This window comes from Propithecus coquereli, unplaced genomic scaffold, assembly GCF_000956105.1.
Source record: "Propithecus coquereli isolate 6110/MARCELLA unplaced genomic scaffold, Pcoq_1.0 Scaffold27, whole genome shotgun sequence".
Lineage (NCBI taxonomy): Eukaryota > Metazoa > Chordata > Mammalia > Primates > Indriidae > Propithecus > Propithecus coquereli.
The window spans coordinates 507735-523097 of NW_012148285.1; the positions used below are offsets into that span (position 1 = coordinate 507735).

Genomic DNA, 15363 nt, shown 5'->3' on the forward strand with positions numbered 1-15363 from the left:
AGACCAGAATCTGAGACACGGAGCGGGAGCGCATGGCCGCCCAGCTCTGCTCCGTGGCTGGGATTAATTTATTTTGCGTCTGCTGGGAGGGGCATCCCCGGTCACAGTTTACTAGGGTAAAGCAGAAGACCCAGGCAGATTTTCTCGAAATATCCATGATATTCCTTGAGTGAGTCAGAATCATAAGCAGAGAGTACGGTTCTATGACAGAAGCATGTTAGTAGTGTACGTCTTGCTCCCGACTGTTTTTCTTTTTCTAAGTTAAAATAAATGCAAACCTCTTAACTCTGTCTAAAACTTGTGTTTTGTCCATCTACACTGCCACATGAGTGAAGAGAATTTGCTCAATTTTTCGGTAATTTTCTCAGGCTGACATAAAGGGTTGAGATGACCGTTTCAAAGACCCAGTGGAGCACCTGCCCCTGTTCACGTTTCTGTTCAACCGAGTCCCAGAGTCCTTGTTCCTGCAGACTCTGGAAACTGTGGTCACGTGATGGCAGATCAAAAACTAATAGAATAAGAAGGAAGAAGTCTATGTGCTTTAAACAAAAAAACTCAAAGAGATTGGTTCACTTTTTTCTCCAAGAAAAATCTTCAACCTGTCTTCAGCTGAATGCCTAGTGGGCTACAAAATGCCCCCATGATCCACACTGATTCCAAGTAACAGCAGCAATTCCGAATCTCCTCAGTCTGCAAGAGGCACATGAGCCATAACTCCACAGGCTGGCAGAAAACATCAAAGATCTATACCTCAGGGGTCGGAACCTGGAACTCAGAACCCGGGCTGCCTGAACCACACGTGTAACCACGGTCCTGTGCCCGGCCTAGGCGTCTCCTCTGACCGAGAGCTGCACTGCTGGACCGCACAGCCGCCTGGAGGCAGGGATCACTGTGGGCAGCTGCCAGACAGGACAGTGACACTGGGGTGGCAGGAATCGTGCAAAGCCAGGGCCTGGCCACCCAGCTGTCCTTCCTTGAGTAAATGCCTAGCTTTGCTGCTTTTGACCTTCCAGCAAACGTTAAGGTGATCGGTTTAGATTTTGAAGGCCATGTGGTCCCAGGAATTTGTCTTCAACTGACAGTAACTGAAACGTGTTTATGGACCGACCACCTACGACACACCTGGCACACTGTGTGGAGAAAACAGGATTCGCCTCTCAGGTCAGCACAGGAACGCAAACAGCTGGCGCTTAGTTTCTCCCATTTGACTTCTTTCCTATAAGGGATTTTTATTTCTAATCATATGCTAAAACTAATTGTTTTTTTTTTTTTTAAAGAATAATGGGATATTTAAAACACTGTACAATTTCGCTCATATTTTATACATGACTATCAACTGTACATTGAAATTTTAACACCGGCCATGCAGTCAGCCATGGTCTGTCATCCGTCTACATCAAGTGAAAAGTACTCGAGGGGAGGCCGTGCCGTGCCATTCAGTCTCTCCGGCATGTTCAAACGGAGAAGTCCTCTCTAGTCTGCATGGCCAGTGCGGGAAAGGCCCTTCCTGTGGGGGTGAAGGAGGTTTGGCCGCTGTCTTAGCAGGACAGGGGCCAGGGCGTGCGTCCTGTCGGTATGATAGGAGTCACCACTGTAAGATGAGGGAGGGTTCGCTGCAGGTGACTTAACTGCACACCCTTCTTTTTCCCCTTTCGTTTCATTCTTCAATAATTTTTTTGCCCTTTGGAAATTAAAATCTGTCAAATGTACTAGAGAGTAATTTCTGAATTCTCTCAAGAACAGAGAGGAAGGCTGTGTTTGTAGACAGCCTCTGATTGACAACTTCTTTCAGAGCAATTGTAACTGTGTTTCACCTTACTGTTTTTATTGTTTAGTATCAAAACGTTTTCTGTTTAGGAGCAATTATTCCCAGAGGGATGGGTATTACAAATATTTAGCAACTCAAGAACTTTTGAAAAAGAAGCATCTAGACCACTTTAAAATAAGCCAAAACAAATGAATAACTGCCCGAGAGGCTCCCAGCACCACAGAGGCCGAGAGCCGGCTTACCTGCCCCCACACCCAGCTGTGCGTCACTGAGCGCCGCTGCTGTGTGGCACAGTGCGCCAAGTGTGCCCTGACTCTGCGCGCCTGGTGGCACTTTAGTGAGTGGAAACACCAGGAAATACACCATGACGCAGTCACAAAAGAGTTAATTGTTTTAAAAGTCTTACTTAGAAGGAAGGCATAAAGAAAGGAACGATCCTAAGAGGTGCGCTTGTCATCTTTCGACATCTCAGAAAACAGAGCCCTCACCTTTTGATGAGTTTGATAGATTTGAAAGCTTCGTCCATGTCGCCGATGGTGACGAAGAAGCTGAAGTTGAGCATGGCGTCCCGAGTGGGCTTGTCGCAGTCCTCCAGCCCGGTGAAGTCCCGCAGGGGTCTCCTGGCCACCATCTGGGGGACATGCTGGTACCCAGAATCCGACCTGTCTTCTCCGTCTCCTTCTCCGGGCTGAACAACAAAGGGCCCCATTTGTGTCAATTCCCAGGCAAAGCCAGTGCCTACGCCCAGTCTATTCCTCTAGACGCCTACCAGTTACGGGGACCCCACCTGCAGACAGAGACTCAGCAACAGGCCGTGGGGTCCCTGCCAGAGCCACTGAAACCCTTAGGGTCACTGGAAACTATCATCGCTTGGGGTCTGGTTTCAGAAAATGAATAGCATGAACTTAATTTTTAGCCTCTAACCTACTAACATCAAATTTTCAATAGTTAAAAATGGCTGTAACAGTTCCCATCTCTCAGGTTTGTTTTTGTCAACCATAAAGACTTTTTTTTACTAGCTATAGGTCAAGTCAGACATCCATGCTTATCTGCAAGGTCTCTTAAAATTAAGTACTAGGTGCGTGATTTCAGGTAAAATTTTCTGAAACAATAACCCAGATTAGTTGTGTATCCTCCACTGGTGTTTGTGTGAACAGTCATCAGCCGCATGTGGCGTCCCCCATATAGGCACAAAGAAGCAGACACATTCCTACGGGCCCTGACTGAGAACGCAGACTCACAGTACTCAGGGCCAGCCTCCTGGCCTGGGTATCTTTTTATACTCAACACCCTGAAACAGGAGCCACTGAGGGGATGCTGCCCCACCACAGGCCCCCATCCTCTTTATCATGGCTCCTTCCTCCCTGTGGGTCAGGGCGAGAGCCCCACCTCATGCCTACTGCTTCCTCTCTGCAGGTCCCATTTCTCTGACGTGCACGTGCCTTCCCCTGTGTAGAGGGGACCATGACACCCTCCTTGGACCAGGGTTCCCTATAAGTTACTGGTCTTTCTTGTATCTGCTTCTACGCTGTGCTTTTTTTTTTTTAAAAGACATGGAAATCTTGCTCTGTTGCCCAGGCTGGAGTGCAGTGGCACGATCAAAGCTCGCTGCAGTCTCAAACTCCTGGGCTCAAGCAATTCTCCTGTCTCAGCCTCCCGAGTAGCTAGGACTGCAGGTGCATGCCACTGTGTCTGTCTTCCACGTGACTTCTTGAAGGGTCACTTTGGCACCTGCCTCCCCAGCTCAGTCCATCAGCTCCTCATCTCTCTGCTCCTTTACAAGCTGACCTGCAGCCCTGGTGAGCAGGCCTCAGGGAGGAGATAGCACTTGACTAGGACCCTAAAAAAACTGGTGGGATCTGTCAAACTCAGCTGCAGATGGGGAGCCCCCTCCAGGCGTAGCATAGAGCATAAACAAAGGCCCTAAGGCAGACTTTGGACCAGGGTGGCTTGAATTTAGAATCCATGGGTCACACTGGGCTTCCCAGTGAACCTGGTGAAAATGCACACGCTAGCTGAGCAGAAAGTAGCAGTGCATGGACAGTCGCAGCTTGAAATAAAGAAGGAAAAGGACCTGGGGAGACTACAGAGTTAAGGTAACAAAACAATCGAGTGGGGTCTGTACTTACAACTGCGTCATACATGCCTCCTCTCTGGAACAACAACTAGAGTGGTGGCAACATAAAGGAAGATGAGAAATGAGAGAAAAGAAAAGACACATAAACGTGTGAAGAAACAGAAATCCACCGTGTGAAATTAATGGGGAAAAATTCAACAGAAAGAATTTAAAACATTTTTCACAACTTTTTTGAGTTCTCATTTAGAAATTAAAGCACGTAAGGAACACAAAAGAAGAACGAGATTCATTAAAATGCCAGTGTGATGACACTAACCTATTAAAAACAAGAGCATCAGGAGCCATGCACTGACACGGAGCAGGCCCTCCACGTGGTACGTGGCACGGGAACCTTCCAGTCCACACAAAGACAAGCCCGTTTCGAGGAAGGCAGAAATGCGCACACAGACTGCTCACCACGCCACCTCCAGTGACATGGGGACACTGGAACATTATCTGTGACATGGGGACACTGGAACCAACCGTGCCCAGATTCACCCTTGTTCTGAACACTGAAATCACTGTGCACAAGGTTCCAGCAGAGCCCGAGAACCAGAGACCTGCACACACCTGGCCACATAACTGTCACACATCAAGGGGCAGCACCTTCCACCCCATGTCCTTTATACCAAATCCTTTTAAAGTAGCTAATAGCCCTGGGAGAAGTGTGGGTAGAGCCATCAGAATTGCTTTTGACTATGGCAGCTTACACAGGAAAGCTGGCATTAGCTTCTGTGGCCACGTAGAAATGACTACACATACATAGACCTACATGTCTCTCCTCTTCTCTAAATGTCCCTCTGGGACATTCTCCCCTGTCCCAGTTTAAGAGCCCTCAGACCCCACCTTTGGCTACAAAAGTAACACCTGCTTCTTATAGAAAGAGTCTCACTGTCACCCAGGCTGGAGTGCAGCCTTGAACTCCTGGGCTCAAGTGATCCTCCAGTCTCAGCCTGCTGAGTAGCTGTGACTACAAGGGCACCACCACACCCAGCTAACTTTTCAATTTTTTGTAGAGATGGGGTCTTGCTATGTTGCCGAGGCTGGTCTCAAACTCCTGGCCTAAAACAATCCTCCTGCCTCAGCCTCCCGAAGTGCTGGGATTACAGGCATGAGCCACCTTGCCCAGCAGGAATATGTAATTTTAAAATAGCAGATAGAATGGAAAACAGAAAAGCTGAAAGGTGTCAAGGCTTTAGTGGGAAAAGCCAAGAGGGGAGGGCATGAGTCCTGGCCCTGAGTCACGACAAGAGCTCCTTCACCAGCTGACACTGCTCATTGTGTGACTTCTGTCTATCCCAAGGGCAAAACCACTTCTCCTAACTTTTCAGCACAAGAGGTCCCAGTGTTTGGGATTTCAGGTGACACATTATAGCAGATGGCCGAGCTTCTTTACTGAATGGAGAGCCCTGTGGGACCTCGGCGGGGGCTAACTTGTACTTCAGGGCCCTGGGGCGCTTACAAGAATACAGCCAACCTAGGGTGCAGAACAGAAAACACCTGTGCGCATTTCATGGGGTTCGCACCTTTTTTGTGAAGTAATAATGGGGTACTTGTATCCCCAGAAGAGTCTGGTAGGCGGGAGGCCGCGGGAAGCTTTCATGAAGCAAGAGGCCACACTCTTCGGAAACGAAGAATGACAGAATCAAAACCTCTGCCTGGGAGAGAAAAAAAACGTTGCTGTTTTTAGTTTGGCGACATGATTTTCTATTTTGCTCCTACTTTCCATTTTTACTGCCAGAATATTTACACATCCACGGAAAACAGAGAGCAGAGCAGGCGTGCACAGGAGAATGTGCTCTTCTCCTTGGGGCATGCGGCCGCTACGCGTGTCTCTACCAGGTGTTCTTGACCTTTTTTTGGCTCCACTTTGGAAACACTAGCTCACCTGGAACGACACACCTTGTCCAGGTTGCAACCACTGGGCCCTTCGAGTGACTGCTTTTCTTATAGCAAAAACTAATCAGTCCACCCTGAGTCGGTGACTAAAACCCACAAGAGCACTTGTGTTTTAAAAGTTCTCCCCTTCAGTTTGCTTACTCTGATTTAAAAATCAACAATACCAACAACAAAAAGTGTCTCTACTCTGCTTCCAAGGAACAGGGAGCACACAACAGAGAAACTAAGTGCTGCGGTGCACCTGCCACACAGGATGTGGAACCAGAGGGACAGGCCTGCACTCTCTCCCCTGCAGCTGCTCTGACCAGGAGCTAGTGAGAGCGCGCTCCACAGCTGCGCCATCGGGCGGGTACAGAGCAGGGACCGGTGAGAGGTGAACAGGAAGGTGGAGCCTGTCCCTCTGTCATGGTGCGAATCCCGTGATTGCGAATCATTGTCACAAAAGGCAAGAGAAGTACTTGGTCCAACAGCCCTGACGGGGCCCACCTCTCACTGGCTACTCTTTGTGTGCTCCTCATCGTCACCCGGAGTCACCACCACATCTTCTATTGTGCAGACACTGCCAGATGCCTCTGGCATTTTGTTTCTCCCATTCCAATGACAGAGATGCCACCTCAATATATTCTACCATTTGGTGTTTCAGAATCAAGGACTGGATCTGCTTCCGAAAATCTCAAGGTGTTGACATCGACTAGCAGATAATCTGAGGGTGCCAAACTCTTCCATCCTGGCAAGGGAACTCCTTTGCCATGAAGTCAAGTCCTCAAGTTTTAGGCCGGCTGCCCTTTGCTAACTCACCTGAGGACCCTACATGCAAATTCCTCTTGGAATGAGTGGGTTATAGAAAGGCAGTCCAGGGAACGTCCGATGTCCCGCAAGACAGAGACTTGGAAAGTGTTGGGCTCCGAGCCCCTGGTGGTGGGGAGACGGGGCCCAGGTTAAGTTCTGAGAGCTCATCAGAGCGGAGGTGGGAGGCCCCACAGAGGCCCAGAGCTGGTGGGCGCAGAGGGCAGGGACTGAGGCACAGGTGAGTCAGACTGAGTGGGAATCGGCCTCATTCGAGGGTCGTGGAAAGTTGTGGGGTGAGTGAGGAGGGCACATGCTGCCTCAAGTTCAATCACAGGACGTGCCAACACCAACGGACTAGTTCATGTTAACTGTCTCAGTAAGAGATGTCCCTAGTGAGAGAGTAACATTACCAGTTGAAGTAACAAGAGAACCAAACACAACACTGGGTCAGACCAGACAGGGTAGAGCAGCCCATGGGCGTAAACCTCGGAGGGGACACACGCGCCCTAACCTTTCTGCAGAGTTCAAGATGGACTTAGCGATCATAAATTCATAGAAATGGTTTGAAGTTACGGTGACGCCCCCTCTGGTGGGAATCGTGAGGCAGATGGTCTGCTCCATGTCAGAGAACCGTCATGACCTCTCTCTCACAAACCCCACTAGGAAGCTCTTAAGCCTGGCAAACAGTCACCATGTGTGTCTCAACAGACCCGACGCGGCAGGTGATACCGTGGGGCTGGTGGGGGGCTGCCCGTCTGCCGGCTGCGGCTGGGCGCCCTGCGCTTCCTGCACCGCAGCTTCACACACAAAAAGCCGGGGCTCGCTCTGATCCCAGAAATGGCTCACGGGAACGCGACTCGCCAGTCTCTCATCTGCGAACAGGTGGCTCCTAGAAGAAAAGGGAAGACCGGTCCTCAGCACTGAGGAGAGCACCCCGGTAACTGTCACCAACTTCCCCGCGCTCACCACAGGGCTCAGCCCTGGCCGTGGCCTCCACTGCACCGTGCTCCACCAGGGCCAGCCTTTGCACCTGGCACTGCACACCCTGTCGGAAAGTGCACTCAGATTTCAACAAATTGGCTAAGAGTCTGAGTAAAGTCCAGTTCGAGGGGACACAGAATCACGATGCTTTGACTCTGCAGGTCTGTGGAGGGCCCCGGACTCTTCCTGTCCTTTTCCAGGACTAGTGGGCAGACCCTGCAGCAGGACAGCAGCCCCTGCTGGGCGGCACTGAGCTCCGGCTTGTGGGTCTGAGACCAGAGCCCAGGGCTCAGCAGCGACCCTGAGTGAGGCTAACCCTGTGCCCTTCCATCTCTAAAATTCCACGTTTTATGGGCCCAGAACTCGATGAAGTACTGTAGGGAGACAAACGTAGGGTGGCAAGGAATGGATGAGATCTCCACAGAGGGCAGGCACCCGAGGCGAGAGGCCCGAAGGCTGTAACGAACGCAGGGAGCAAGGTAGACGCTGCCGGCAGCAGGCCGTGGTGGCTGCGCAGGAGGACAGAGGCCTGTCTTACAAACACGAACATCCCTCGCGGGTGCTGCCCACACCCCACGCCGGAGGGTCCCACAGCCACGTCCTGCCCCAGCACCGTGCAGAAAGCAGGGCCGATGTGGCCAGCTCGGTGCTCTGGACAGGCGTTCACTGAGTGCCCACAGAGTGCCAGGAACACAGGTTGGTCCCTTTGCAGCAAGACTGGCCTGGCAAGGGACGCAGCGTGGACGGGAGGAAGGTGGGTAAGACCCAAATTTGGGAAGTCGCTCAAGAGGCTCCTGTGACTCACTGAAAGGGGGGCTGTGAACAGCAGACGGAGACGAGAGAGAAGCGTGAATGCAGAGACATTCCGAAGCCAGGAGAACCAGAACTGGGGCACAGGCAGCAGGGAGTCAAGGAGGGATTCAAGGCCGCAGTGCGGAACCTGGGCAGCCAGGGAAAGGGGCCCCAGGGAGAGACCGGAACTCAGAAGTGAGGCTGAGGCAGCTGTCAATGTCTAAGTGGGGGGTGAAAAGTCCAAGGCGACGTTTTCTGAAGTGGGAGACGGGGCTGCGCTAGGTGAGGGGTCAGACGTCAGGGTTCAGTGGGGTGTCAGCAGTAGGGGGGTGAGGTAGAGTCCACCAAGTGAAAGAAGCTTCCAGAAAAGGATCTGACAGGAAGGTGGGTGGCAGAGAGGCAGAGAGAATTTGGGAAGGCTGGACAGAGGATGTGTGTCCAGAAAGAGGGGCCTTCGGTGTGAGCAAAAGTAATCAAGCATTCAAAAAAAAAAAGACTGAAAAAAATTAAGTCACCAAATCTACCATTTTTAATTCCTCTGCCCTTCTGTGAGCCACTGATTCAAGCCTGGAGGTTTCTGCCTTGTGCTCCTCTGTTCTGCCGCACTTTGCTGCGTACACGCCCGCCAGGCGTCAGCCTCTCCGCGAGGGGGGGCAGCTCACCCTGGTATCCTCCCGTGCAGGGTTCGCCTCGCTTTGCAGAGTCAGTTACGGAGTGTAAGTGAAATACCGTGAGCGCTTAATGCGCCGTGAATGTGTTCTTAGTAGCACAGGGAACTATGAGTACATGTTACGTTAACTCTCTGAAGAAAAACAATTATTTCTTCTAGAACTATGTTCTCTATGAAGACGAATGCCCTCCCTACCAACAGAGATGCTGATGGGTCTGAGGTCCATGTGTTACTCTCCATCCTGTGACTCACGGGCCATTCACATGGCACTTTGGCCACAGCCCTTCCAGAAATTTCCACTCAACCAATCCCAGAAGTTTACACCTGGAGACGAAAGACTAGAGACTTGAACCCATCTCCCCTGCCCACGTGTGTTTCTGTTTCACTTTATATTTTTACGACTAGGAATTGCTAAGATCTTTTGAAGTTTAACGTATAAAACAGCAACAAACTGCCTAAAAGTTGAGAAGTAACCAAATATTGTTTTCAACATTTTTTCCAACAAAATCCTCCCAAACCACAATCTTACTTAGTCTCCTGCCGATTAAAGGACAGCATCTCTCTCTGATCAATCTGTCCAGTGTTGAAGTCGAACACGGTCACCGTGTCCATTTCAACGTCGTAGAAGCAGATTCTGGAATCGGGACTGTTGTCAGCCTAGGGGAAGAGAAAACCAGAAAGCTTGTGGTGCCACCTGGACCAGGGGTCACGTGGGCTGTTGTCAGGGCCAATGCGGCACACATCTTAGAAACACGCCTGGTGTCAACCAAGTGCACAGGCTACTCAGCTTCCGAGGAGAAGCTTGCTTTCAGCATTCGTGACAGATAGGATGGGCAAAGAGTTTCTTCTCCCCCCACCCCCCCACACTCAGCCTCAAGGCCACAGCCCAGCCCCTACCTGTGGCTGCCACAGGAGAGCTACAACAGGGCTGGGGCCACTTGGCACCACAAACTCCTTTGTTACTGTAGAGCTTTTCCTTCTGCATTTTTTTCATTTCCCGATGCCACGCAAGTGAGTCTTCCCAATGCCATACGAGGAGGAGCAGGGGCCAACCCTTGCTCAAGTCCTCACCTGCCAGCCCTGTGCTGTCCCCAGAGTCCACACGCCAGGGTGGCAAGGACTGCCAGCGCCACTAGACTGGTGCACTTGGTCCCTGGCCCCCATGAGCTGCCTTTCTATTTCTGTGCACCTAAAGCCTGGTACTGCCAGCTGCTGAAGGCATGAAGGGAACCATCCTGCTCCCGCTGGGGGCTTCTCCTCAGAGGCCCTCACCTCCCTGGCCGCACCTGCTCACGCGGCTTCCCAGGGCCCAGCTGGGTTCTCAGAGGAGCAGGGGGCTCTTCTTTCATCCCTGAGAATCTGCCTTGGGGACACCCCCCACGGTCCCTTTGCCCCAGCCAGCCCTCCCCTCTGAGAGCCAGGCCATGAGTCCCTCCCAGCACCTCCAGCTGATGTACCCACCTTCCCCTCAAAAGGCTCCTCCCTGGTTTTCTTTTCTGCCCCCCCACCCAGCTGCTGGGGGGCCTCCTGACAGCCCCGCAGCCAAGGACAATCGATCACCAAGCCCCACTATGGCCGCTCCTATCGCATGGCCAGCAGGGTCTAGCTGACCAGCCCTCCAGGACGGCCATGATGGGTGCCAAGTGGACTTTGGCACCCACTGCCCCCCTTGGCCCACATTCTAGAAACAATCCTCTAGAAGGATGGTACTGACATTATCCTCCTTCTCTCCACCCAGGTGAAAGTCAGCCCACCGACCATGCCAGCCTCAGACTCATCCTTCCTCCCCGGAGGCAGAGCCTTGGTGAGGCCACGCTTCGCCAACGCAGGCCTCTGCCCTCGCTGCTCCTCTGCCCCAACGCTCTTCCCATCTCATTCTTGCCTCACATCTCAGCTGGACCATCACGTGCTCGGGAAGCCGCCCTCGACCTCCACAGGAGCTCGGCTGTGCACTGTTCTATGCTCTCCTAGCTCAGCTCTCGTCACAGGCACGGCTCAGTTGCTGCCCGCGTGACTGCTGTCTGCTCATCCACGGGACGGGCCGAGTCCTTCTGTTTACCTGAGACCTCTGTACCTGCAGTGCCCAGCAAAGGGCCTGGTCTGCTGCAGGCGACCATTACCTGCCCCTTGAATGAATGAAAGAACGAGCATTGGAGGGTGGTAAGCGGACAACAAGGCCACCACAGGGTCTCCGTGCCCAGCTGCCACCTCCCTTCCAGACCCTTTGCAGATGGCTGTCATCGACGTCTTCCAAGCAAGATGCTGGAAGGTGCACCTTCAGCAGTCCCTGTCACTCCTCTCGTGCCAGAGAGGACTGAGTTGGGTGGTGAAGAACACGGAAAAGAGAAGAGGCGAGGGAGTTGTTTCTCTGAAGAAGAAACAACTATTTCTGATGAAATAAGAAATCAGGAAAGCTAGGAAAAGATGGAAGGTGTACAGTGGGGGAAAGAGGACGGAACCATGCAAGGGAGACTCACAGAGAAGAGAGGAAGGAAGGAGGCGGGGACCAGAGCGGCTGGACATGGAGATCCGCAAGGCGAGGCAGAGGAGGCCCGGCGGGCAAGGCAGAGCGCACAGCGGGGTGAAGGGCGGGTGGACGGAGCCCCACCTTACTGAGGAGGATGCTAATCTTGTTCCCGGCGGCGTTGCATCTGAGGGAAGCAATGGTCCCCGCGCCGGGGAGCAGCTCGGCCAGGTTCTTGCAGTGGCAGTGCACTTTCGCCTCTCTGTAGGGAAAGACAGGGGCCTCAGTGCCAACGCTCCGCCCCCCTCGCGCATCTCCCATGGCGCGGTCTACGGGCAGGTCTGGCTGCTACGTGTGCACTGTGGCATGGGCGAAACCGGGAGCTTTGAAACCTCACAAGTGAGCAAATATGAATGCGTATTCTTAGTCCCCTTCCTCTTCTTACCCAAAAAGTAGCTTATTAAAAACACTGTTCTGCACTTTGCATTCTTCCCTTTACACTAAGTTTTGGTGATTTTTCAGAGCAAAATGGGGTTGCTTTGTCATACTTTGTTGCAGTTGCATAGTTTTCCATCATACGGATAAACTAAACTTTACTTAACTAGTCCCCTGCCAGTGACACTGTTCTAGTTTGTTGCCATGTAAGCGATACCAGGCACGCAGCGGTAGCTCATTGTTTTTACTTCATTCACGTTTCCTCAGGTCTTCCCTGGTGTCTTCTCTCTGTCCCAGGAGCCCATCCAGGGTCCCATGTGACATTTGGTTGTCATGTCACCATAGGCTCCCCTTAGCTGTGGCAGTTTCTCTGACTTCCTTGCTGTTTGGTGACCTTGACAGCTGTGAGGAGTGCTGGTCAGGTGTCCTGTAGGGTGCCCCTCCACAAGATTTGTCCAGTGTCCTTCTCATGATTAGACTGGGGTTACGGGTTTGGGGAGGGAGGGCACAGAGATGAAGTGTCATTTTCATCACGTCGTATCACAGGCACATGCCCGCAACCTGAATCATCACCACTGATGCTGACACGCCCTAGGGAGGTGGGGTCTGCCAGCCCCCACTGTGCGGTTACCCCCCTTCCCAGCCTGCGCTCTCTGAAAAGAACTAACTGCAGCCCACACCCGCGGCGTGGGGTTAGGTCATGCTCCCGCCATGATGTGGGTGTCCACGTGAACTACCGCGACTCTTCCGTGTGGACATTTGTCTCTTCTCCCCCACCTACCGCCTTGACCATCTGTATCAGTGTGGACCCCTGCGTGTTCATTTTTCACTTTGGGTTATAATTCAATGCTGCTTTACTTCTTACGTTGCTCAAACTGTTTCAACCTTGCTACTGGGAGCTTTTTCAGGTGGTTCTGTGTCTCTTTGACACATCCCATCATGGCGAGGATTTTGTGGTTGGATTTGATTTTAGCGCCTCCTTACTTTCTGGCACCACAGGACGCTACACACTCATTTGCGTATTTCCTGCCCCAGCCCTGGGATCAGCCATTCTCCGAGGAGCGCTGGCTCCTTTCACTGGAGGATGGTGTTGGAGACCAGCGTCTGGGCACTGGGGTGTGCTCACTGCTGCCGGGGTGGTGCTGCTCTAGGCCCTCTGAGCTGGCAGAGCGAGGGGATGTGTGCATGAACTGGAGCACAGACACGCACCGCAATTTCCTCTCTGCGTGTGGTCACCTACACCTGTGTTGAGCAAAACGTGAGTTTGTACTGATTCTCCACTGCTAATCCATCACCTCAGGGGTCATCCCTGCCTCTTCCCCAGCTTATCTGTGACCTCCCCTCCAACTCTGAGACACCACTCCTACTCTCTCCCATCGTGTGCTCAGTCGTGCAGTTCCAGCACACATGAGTAATAGCATTAGAATTACTAATCCATACCCCTGTGGGAACAACTCTATCAGCCAGAGAACAGTGCTCACGTGCAGCCCCCTGCCCTCAGTGCTGGAGTCCCCACTCATTCCTGCAGTTGCCTAGGGCAGCACTTTCTTCCACACCCTCAGTGAAGCTGTTTCACACGTGTGTGACACAGACTGCTTTGTTGCCATCTGCATTCCACCCTGGGGTCCCCTAATGTTCTCAATGATTTCTTAAAAATTTTCATACATTAAGGTTCACATTTCTTTGTGTTTTGAAGTTCTGCAGGTTTTGACAAACGCACAATATCCTGTATCCCCCACATAGAAGTTCTGCCACACCCCAAATCCAGTCCTTCGACTGTTCAGCCCTCCTCCTCACCCATGCTGCTCCACCATCATGCAAAGACCAAGAATTTAGGTCAAGACATAAGGCATTTCAAAAACTGAAGGGGCAAGTTAATGTTAAAATAAGAACTTGATGAATTTTCTGGCTTTATATCACTTTCTACCCAATGCATTGTTTCCTAATTTAAAAAATGTAGTACTTTTACTTGGACAAAAACTGTACCTTCGGGAGAGATCAAAGCTTTTAAAGTGAGCTAAGTCTGTCCCTACAACCAGGAAATTTCCACAGACGTCCAAGAAGCAAGGGCTCCCCTCAGTCTCAGAAAACAGGAGGAGTTGTTTGATGGTCCCCTGAGGAAAAGAAAAGAACGAGGAATTTAGGAAGGCAGAGTTTACAGCATTTCACTTTTGTTACTGAGCATTATTGACACGTAGCCTCGTACACTGCACTCGTTCATTCAGTAAACATTTACTGGTGGCTCAGCGTGTGCCCAGCACTCTGCGAGATTCTCGCGCTACGCGGGAAAGATGGGGCCCTGTCCCCCCAGGAGAGCCCTGGAGCTTACAGCCTAGAGGGGGAAACTGACGGCAGCTGGGCCAAGAACAAGCACACCATGACCCCGGCTGAGCGAGCGCGCTGGTAACGAACAGCGTGTCAGGAAAGCAGCGCCTGTGGCGAGACGGTGAATTGCACCCACTCGGGTTGGCCTGGGAGGCCCTGTTTGTGGAGGTGCTTTGTCAAAGCCCCAACAATACTTTTAAGTTGTTACTGTCATGTGAGTGGCTACCCCTGGGTGAGGGGGCTGGTGAGAGGAAGGGAACCTTACCAGGATGCTAGTTACATCCGGGGACTGTCCCATGTGTGAAAGTTACCGTCCTGTACTCTTAGGCACAAGGTGCCTGCCCTTTCTGCGTGTTAGGCTTCAATAAACGCTTAAGAAGAGAAAGTCTCGTCTGGGAGCAGCGGTTAAACTGAGACTGAGGAGAGCCCGGGCTGGCATTCCAGGGAAAGAAGGCGGCACGCTGAAGCAGGAAAAGGTCTCCGTGGTCCAGGATCCCGGAAACTGAGGCAGCGGGAATGAGGGGGCAGCGGCAGGAGTGGCTGGCACTGAGGGTGGCCGGTGGGCAGAGGCCACAGGGCAGCAATGCTGCAGGCCAGGGGGAAGAGTGCGACTCTAAGTGAAGCCGGAAGACCCTGCAGAGTTTTGAGCTGGGAAGTGATTTCATACCACTTGTATTTTCACAGTGTCCCTTTTGTCTTCACACACTGTGGAAAGCGTGGCCCACAGTGGCGCCTGAGCAGACCTCATGCTTTGCAGTCCGTCTTTCACACGGGGGGCTGAGAGAAAGGAGCGGCTGGCTCCTGGCTCAGTGAAGGCCCAGAGCCTGCTCCAGGCCCTCAGAGCCTCTCACCTGTGGCATCTCCTTCAATGTTACCAACTACCCTAGGCAGTCCCGGTGCGTGGGCACAGAAGGTGTCTTCCAGGGAGAGAGCAACGCAAAGCCGAGAAAACACAAGTTAACGTGTGGTCTGCACGCCTGGCTTCAACCCCCGCCCCGGCAGCAATCTGCGCCCTGCCCTGCTCCTTCCCGCCTCACCACTGCGCCGACCCGGCAGCTCCTCCTCAGCACACGGCCCCCATGGGAGGCAAAGGCGATGCCAGGAAACACGCTCAGGGCCGGGCG

The 15363-nt window shown here is 52.4% G+C and overlaps 1 protein-coding gene across 1 annotated transcript in view; it reads right to left on the bottom strand.

Annotated features, from left to right (window-relative positions):
- Positions 1-15363, bottom strand: part of IFT140 (intraflagellar transport 140) — an 81588-nt gene that overhangs the window by 41838 nt on the left and 24387 nt on the right. The window contains 6 exon segments of the mRNA XM_012647788.1: positions 2257-2456; positions 5411-5542; positions 7302-7461; positions 9545-9672; positions 11624-11741; positions 13901-14028. Coding sequence (XP_012503242.1) covers positions 2257-2456; positions 5411-5542; positions 7302-7461; positions 9545-9672; positions 11624-11741; positions 13901-14028 — 866 coding nt within the window.